The following is a 7902-nucleotide window of genomic DNA, read 5'->3' as shown; positions in this document are numbered from 1 at the left end:
AGCAGATACTGACCTAATAAACCACTAGCAGTATGATGTCAGGCAGCTGAACACCGAGATCATGTTTCTTTCATGACCCAGTAGGGTGGCATCATCCAAAAAATCTACTTTGAAGTGAGATGTAAATTAGTTTTATCAAGTCAAGGAGGCGGAGATTTTGATACTGAAGTCAAGCTCTCTCCTCCTCAGGAATCCCTTCCACTATAATTGATGGTCCTCCATCCAGAAACTTCAAACCAGCTCTCTATGATTTCTATGACAATTCATTCTGGTAGTGGTTTATTATGACAACTGCTGATGACAGTTTCCCTTTAAACGTTTGGCGTAATGTAATGTGAACAGCGCCTACAGGGAACATGGGGTGTAAAAGATTTTACTAAAAAAAAACATAATATAGTTGAAAAATAAGGTTTATTGTTTATAATGGGGACTGATTGTAATATATATACAATGATAATAAAGATGATGTCTATTATATTATATAACGCTGCCGTCTCCTTAGTTACACTCTCAGCGGAAGTGACGTAAGGCACCGGGCGCGGGAGCTGTCCCTGCATTCTTATTGGTCTGGTGAGAGCCGAGGGCGGGATCATAGCGGATTGGACGGCGCTTTCCCTGACAGAAGATGGCGGTGCAGGGTTTGGCGCGGATTCCTGTGGTAGATATAGACCCGGACGGGGTGTTCAAGTACGTGCTGATCCGGGTCAACATCATGGAGGGCTCTGACGAGTACAAGGACATCGTGCGTGGCTACGGCTGGGCGGAGTATCACGGTGAGAGGCCGCCCCCTACTGACAGGAGGACACACCTCCCGCTCCGTCTACGGGCCGTATACATGACAGGGTATAGCGAGGGACAGGCCTGTAGGCAGGGGTGCACTGAGAGGCCTCCAGGGGGCGCTGTGAGGGAACCTGCAATATAGAGACGTATCAGTAATGAGAGAACCCCAGGGTGATAACAGGTGGCGCCCAGTATGAGGGGTGTCAGACAGAGTACCTGTAGTATGAGAGTACCTTGAGTATTAGAGGGTGTCAGTCATAGGAGTACCTGGAGTATTAGAGGGTGTCAGTCATAGGAGTACCCGGAGTATTAGAGGGGGTCAGTCATAGGAGTACCCGGAGTATTAGAGGGTGTCAGTCATAGGAATACCCGGAGTATTAGAGGGTGTCAGTCATAGGAATACCCGGAGTATTAGAGGGTGTCAGTCATAGGAATACCCGGAGTATTAGAGGGTGTCAGTCATAGGAATACCCGGAGTATTAGAGGGTGTCAGTCATAGGAATACCCGGAGTATTAGAGGGTGTCAGTCATAGGAATACCCGGAGTATTAGAGGGTGTCAGTCATAGGAATACCCGGAGTATTAGAGGGTGTCAGTCATAGGAATACCCGGAGTATTAGAGGGTGTCAGTCATAGGAATACCTGGAGTATTAGAGGGTGTCAGTCATAGGAGTACCCGGAGTATTAGAGGGTGTCAGTCATAGGGATACCTGGAGTATTAGAGGGTGTCAGTCATAGGGATACCTGGAGTATTAGAGGGTGTCAGTCATAGGAGTACCTGGAGTATTAGAGGGGGTCAGTCATAGGAGTACCCGGAGTATTAGAGGGGGTCAGTCATAGGAGTACCCGGAGTATTAGAGGGGGTCAGTCATAGGAGTACCTGGAGTATTAGAGGGGGTCAGTCATAGGAATACCTGGAGTATTAGAGGGTGTCAGTCATAGGAGTACCTGGAGTATTAGAGGGTGTCAGTCATAGGAGTACCTGGAGTATTAGAGGGTGTCAGTCATAGGAGTATTAGAGGGTGTCAGTCATAGGAGTACCTGGAGTATTAGAGGGTGTCAGTCATAGGGATACCTGGAGTATTAGAGGGGGTCAGTCATAGGAGTACCCGGAGTATTAGAGGGGGTCAGTCATAGGAGTACCTGGAGTATTAGAGGGGGTCAGTCATAGGAGTACCTGGAGTATTAGAGGGGGTCAGTCATAGGAGTACCTGGAGTATTAGAGGGGGTCAGTCATAGGAGTACCTGGAGTATTAGAGGGGGTCAGTCATAGGAGTACCTGGAGTATTAGAGGGTGTCAGTCATAGGAGTATTAGAGGGTGTCAGTCATAGGAGTACCTGGAGTATTAGAGGGTGTCAGTCATAGGGATACCTGGAGTATTAGAGGGTGTCAGTCATAGGAGTACCCGGAGTATTAGAGGGGGTCAGTCATAGGAGTACCCGGAGTATTAGAGGGGGTCAGTCATAGGAGTACCTGGAGTATTAGAGGGGGTCAGTCATAGGAGTACCTGGAGTATTAGAGGGGGTCAGTCATAGGAGTACCTGGAGTATTAGAGGGGGTCAGTCATAGGAGTACCTGGAGTATTAGAGGGGGTCAGTCATAGGAGTACCTGGAGTATTAGAGGGTGTCAGTCATAGGAGTACCCGGAGTATTAGAGGGTGTCAGTCATAGGAGTACCCGGAGTATTAGAGGGTGTCAGTCATAGGAGTACCTGGAGTATTAGAGGGTGTCAGTCATAGGAATACCTGGAGTATTAGAGGGGGTCAGTCATAGGAGTACCTGGAGTATTAGAGGGGGTCAGTCATAGGAGTACCTGGAGTATTAGAGGGGGTCAGTCATAGGAATACCTGGAGTATTAGAGGGTGTCAGTCATAGGAATACCCGGAGTATTAGAGGGTGTCAGTCATAGGAATACCTGGAGTATTAGAGGGTGTCAGTCATAGGAATACCTGGAGTATTAGAGGGGGTCAGTCATAGGAATACCTGGAGTATTAGAGGGGGTCAGTCATAGCAGTACCCGCAGTATTAGAGGGTGTCAGCCATAGCAGTACCCGCAGTATTAGTGGGTGTCTGTCATAGCAGTCGCCGCAGTAGTAGAGGACATTGGTATTAGTAGTCAGAGTATCGGGGGACGTCTATAATGAGATTTCTTCCATCCTCCGCTGTCTCGGGCCGCTGGGAGTATTATACATGTACAGGGGGGGCAGCATTAGTTACTCCCGCTGCTGGAGTACTGTGTGTATGATGTGTGCAGGACAGGAAGCATGAATACATCCCTACGTGTCGGTATAGCTTCTCCTCGTTGTCTTCCCGGTGCAGCTGACATCTATGACAAGGCGGCTGCGGAGATCGAGAAGGATCGGGTGTACGACTGCGAGTGTCTGGGGGGAGGAAGAATCAACCACAACAGCGGCAGCAAGAAAATCCACATCTACGGCTACTCCCTGGTAACCCCCCGTGCAGTTACTACATTCATACTACACTCTTACTATTTCCGCTCTTCCATGTGTTGCTTTCTCTTCTCTCCGTTCCCTCCGTAGGGTTTCGGCAGGGCCCGGCATGCCACCACCATGGAGCTGGTGAAAACCAAGTATCCAGACTATGAAGTCACCTGGTCGGATGAAGGCTATTAATAAGCGATGCCATAATCGTCTTACTCTGAACTGTGACACTGCCGCTTTGCCCACAAGGGGGCAGCGTTGTATTAACCAACAACTAGGATTGTATGAATGTGTGTGTGGCTCCCCTCACAGAGTCGTGCTGATCATCTCACCCAGTGCTGACCTGGTCAGGGTCACAGCTACCCCTGTGGGATAAGTGCTCTGCCCGTAGGGGGCCACACTTGTATGATACACAAGTGCTCGCTGCCATGTCTGCTGCCTGCAGGGGGCCACACTTGTATGATACACGAGTGCCCGCTGCCATGTCTGCTGCCTGCAGGGGGCCACACTTGTATGATACACGAGTGCCCGCTGCCATGTCTGCTGCCTGCAGGGGGCCACACTTGTATGATACACGAGTGCCCGCTGCCATGTCTGCTGCCTGCAGGGGGCCACACTTGTATGATACACGAGTGCCCGCTGCCATGTCTGCTGCCTGCAGGGGGCCACACTTGTATGATACACGAGTGCCCGCTGCCATGTCTGCTGCCTGCAGGGGGCCACACTTGTATGATACACGAGTGCCCGCTGCCATGTCTGCTGCCTGCAGGGGGCCACACTTGTATGATACACGAGTGCCCGCTGCCATGTCTGCTGCCCGTCTATTCCTGCAATCCTCTGTAAATAAATGAACGTCTCTCCATCATCTCCCCAGTCGTGTTGTCGTTACTCCCCCTAAACGCCCGACTGAAGACCGTCTAAACCTAAGCTGCGTTACAACTCCTCTGGTCGGGGCTTTCATGCTGCACAGGAAGGAAATTTCTTCCAGATTTAAGTTTCTCTGCTCCATCCATAAAGCTAATTTGCAGGTTTGCACAGTGCATTGTGGGAGCTCAGATGGTGAAGGTCATAGGTCAGATGACTGTGTTGCTGGAGGACCGGCAGTGTGTTAGCAGCAGCTTTTGGTGTGAATGGATGCATATGTGCACTTCTCCAGCAAATCTCACATAAGCAATCATCAAGTATGTAATCCCCATTGTCTGTATCCCAGGGGTTCAGTTCTCGTGATAGGTCGGGGTTCTGGACCAACACTTACACCTTGTTAGGGAATAAAACCAACCCCTTTAAGAAAGATGATCATTGGGGTCCTCAGTCTGCAACCCGTCATCCAAAGATTTTACTGCCTGATGAGCTCTGTGTCTGCACACTACTGAGCACAGCGCCATGCAGTGTACAGTGGCTGTGCTTGTTACTGCAACTTGGCCCAATTCACTTAAAGGAAACCTACCACTTGAAGTGGCAGATATAAGAGGGAACTACCGAGCATGAGGTCAGGGTGAGCTGGTGCCGGAGCTTATTTTTGTTAGTGTTTTAAACCGCAGTATCACGGTTTAAAACACTTTTTAAACTTTATGGCCGGAGCTGCTTCGGCGCAGGGAGGTACGCGCTTGGCGCACCATGCGCGCTACCGTGCTGGTGCTCGGTAGTTCCCTCTTATACCTGCCACTTCAAGTGGTAGGTTTCCTTTAAATGGGACTGAGATGCAACTAGGGTATGTGACAGAGATGACTTGATGGAGCACAGGCTGATTGGTGGGGTGCGGAGAGAAAAAAAAGTTTGCTGTGTCTCGGGTTCTCGTCGTCCTGTACTGCCCTCGGTGCCGTGTCTGCTCTAGTATCAGTGTGTGTGATGTGAGCCTTTCTCAGCGGGTGTCATGGCGTCAGGCATTCTGGCATCGTGAAGTGCCCGGCTGCCCTTGTGCACTGTGCCAAGGAGCGGCATGTGTCTGCTAGAGGGAAGTGATGATATATTAGTAATACAGCACCATCTATAAAATACTCTGTGCCCTCTATCTGATCTTCATTGCCCGTCACATACAGCCCTAGTGACCGCTGCACAACTTAACGTCTCTCCCGAAATACTCTGTGGTGTAAGAGGATTGGGCAGTAAAGTGCGATATCCCAAAGCCGGGTGATAAATTCTTGGAACGCATTTTTATGGCTTAATAGCAGCGATCAGCAGAGTTTGGTGCTAAGGTCAGAAGTGATGTACACGGGGACAGTCATGTAGTTATATATTTCACAAGCAGATCACATTGTGCACTGATACAGTGATCCAAACCCTCAGCTGTGCCATAATTAACTCTCTACTGCTGTGCTCTGTGCTCTCTGCAGCCAGTGTTATGTACTGTCCCTGGAGAGATGTGTAATCAGACCTCACACTGCTGTGCTCTGTGCTCTCTGCAGCCAGTGTTATGTACTGTCCCTGGAGAGATGTGTAATCATACCTCACACTGCTGTGCTCTGTGCTCTCTCCAGCCAGTGTTATGTATTGTCCCTGGAGAGATGTGTAATCAGACCTCACACTGCTGTGCTCTGTGCTCTCTCCAGCCAGTGTTATGTACTGTCCCTGGAGAGATGTGTAATCATACCTCACACTGCTGTGCTCTGTGCTCTCTCCAGCCAGTGTTATGTACTGTCCCTGGAGAGATGTGTAATCAGACCTCACACTGCTGTGCTCTGTGCTCTCTGCAGCCAGTGTTATGTACTGTCCCTGGAGAGATGTGTAATCAGACCTCACACTGCTGTGCTCTGTGCTCTCTCCAGCCAGTGTTATGTATTGTCCCTGGAGAGATGTGTAATCAGACCTCACACTGCTGTGCTCTGTGCTCTCTCCAGCCAGTGTTATGTACTGTCCCTGGAGAGATGTGTAATCAGACCTCACACTGCTGTGCTCTGTGCTCTCTCCAGCCAGTGTTATGTATTGTCCCTGGAGAGACGTGTAATCATACCTCACACTGCTGTGCTCTGTGCTCTCTGCAGCCAGTGTTATGTATTGTCCCTGGAGAGATGTGTAATCATACCTCACACTGCTGTGCTCTGTGCTCTCTCCAGCCAGTGTTATGTACTGTCCCGGGAGAGATGTGTAATCAGACCTCACACTGCTGTGCTCTGTGCTCTCTGCAGCCAGTGTTATGTACTGTCCCTGGAGAGATGTATAATTAGACCTCACACTGCTGTGCTCTGTGCTCCCTGCAGCCAGTGCTCTGTATTGTCCCTGGAGAGATGTGTAATCAGACCTCACACTGCTGTGCTCTGTGCTCTCTGCAGCCAGTGTTATGTATTGTCCCTGGAGAGATGTGTAATCAGACCTCACACTGCTGTGCTCTGTGCTCTCTGCAGCCAGTGTTATGTACTGTCCCTGGAGAGATGTGTAATCAGACCTCACACTGCTGTGCTCTGTGCTCTCTGCAGCCAGTGTTATGTATTGTCCCTGGAGAGATGTGTAATCATACCTCACACTGCTGTGCTCTGTGCTCTCTGCAGCCAGTGTTATGTACTGTCCCTGGAGAGATGTGTAATCAGACCTCACACTGCTGTGCTCTGTGCTCTCTGCAGCCAGTGTTATGTATTGTCCCTGGAGAGATGTGTAATCAGACCTCACACTGCTGTGCTCTCTGCAGCCAGTGTTATGTATTGTCCCCGGAGAGATGTGTAATCAGACCTCACACTGCTGTGCTCTGTGCTCTCTGCAGCCAGTGTTATGTATTGTCCCTGGAGAGATGTGTAATCAGACCTCACACTGCTGTGCTCTGTGCTCTCTGCAGCCAGTGTTATGTACTGTCCCTGGAGAGATGTGTAATCAGACCTCACACTGCTGTGCTCTGTGCTCTCTGCAGCCAGTGTTATGTATTGTCCCTGGAGAGATGTGTAATCAGACCTCACACTGCTGTGCTCTCTGCAGCCAGTGTTATGTATTGTCCCCGGAGAGATGTGTAATCAGACCTCACACTGCTGTGCTCTGTGCTCTCTGCAGCCAGTGTTATGTATTGTCCCTGGAGAGATGTGTAATCAGACCTCACACTGCTGTGCTCTCTGCATCCAGTGCTATGTATTGTCCCCGGAGAGATGTGTAATCATACCTCACACTGCTGTGCTCTGTGCTCTCTGCAGCCAGTGTTATGTATTGTCCCTGGAGAGATGTGTAATCGGACCTCACACTGCTGTGCTCTGTGCTCTCTGCAGCCAGTGTTATGTATTGTTCCTGGAGAGATGTGTAAACAGACCTCACACTGCTGTGCTCTGTGCTCTCTGCAGCCAGTGTTATGTATTGTCCCTGGAGAGATGTGTAATCATACCTCACACTGCTGTGCTCTGTGCTCTCTGCAGCCAGTGTTATGTATTGTCCCTGGAGAGATGTGTAATCATACCTCACACTGCTGTGCTCTGTGCTCTCTGCAGCCAGTGTTATGTATTGTCCCTGGAGAGATGTGTAATCGGACCTCACACTGCTGTGCTCTGTGCTCTCTGCAGCCAGTGTTATGTATTGTCCCTGGAGAGATGTGTAATCAGACCTCACACTGCTGTGCTCTGTGCTCTCTGCAGCCAGTGTTATGTATTGTCCCTGGAGAGATGTGTAATCAGACCTCACACTGCTGTGCTCTGTGCTCTCTGCAGCCAGTGTTATGTAGTGTCCCTGGAGAGATGTGTAATCATACCTCACACTGCTGTGCTCTGTGCTC

The 7902-nt window shown here is 49.9% G+C and overlaps 1 protein-coding gene across 1 annotated transcript; it reads left to right on the top strand.

The window, feature by feature from the left end:
- The first annotated feature begins 625 nt into the window (after positions 1-625).
- PHPT1 (phosphohistidine phosphatase 1) lies at positions 626-4086 on the top strand. The gene is made up of 3 exons (XM_072125497.1): positions 626-773; positions 3100-3227; positions 3321-4086. The coding sequence occupies exons 1-3, from the start codon at positions 626-628 to the stop codon at positions 3411-3413; spliced, it is 369 nt and encodes a 122-aa protein (XP_071981598.1). The 3' UTR covers positions 3414-4086.
- The last annotated feature ends 3816 nt before the right edge of the window (positions 4087-7902 follow it).

The sequence above is a fragment of the Engystomops pustulosus genome, chromosome 9 (genome assembly GCF_040894005.1).
Source record: "Engystomops pustulosus chromosome 9, aEngPut4.maternal, whole genome shotgun sequence".
In the NCBI taxonomy this organism is placed as follows: domain Eukaryota; kingdom Metazoa; phylum Chordata; class Amphibia; order Anura; family Leptodactylidae; genus Engystomops; species Engystomops pustulosus.
Note: the sequence above shows the minus strand (reverse complement) of the source record. Positions and strands in the feature narration are given on the sequence as shown.

Excerpts from the sequence above, each read along its gene's own strand:
- PHPT1 (XM_072125497.1), top strand. The coding sequence starts at position 626 with ATGGCGGTGCAGGGTTTGGCGCGGATTCCTGTGGTAGATATAGACCCG. Across the intron at positions 774-3,099 it reads CGGCTGGGCGGAGTATCACG|CTGACATCTATGACAAGGCG; the intron begins GTGAGAGGCCGC and ends TTCCCGGTGCAG. Across the intron at positions 3,228-3,320 it reads ACATCTACGGCTACTCCCTG|GGTTTCGGCAGGGCCCGGCA; the intron begins GTAACCCCCCGT and ends TTCCCTCCGTAG.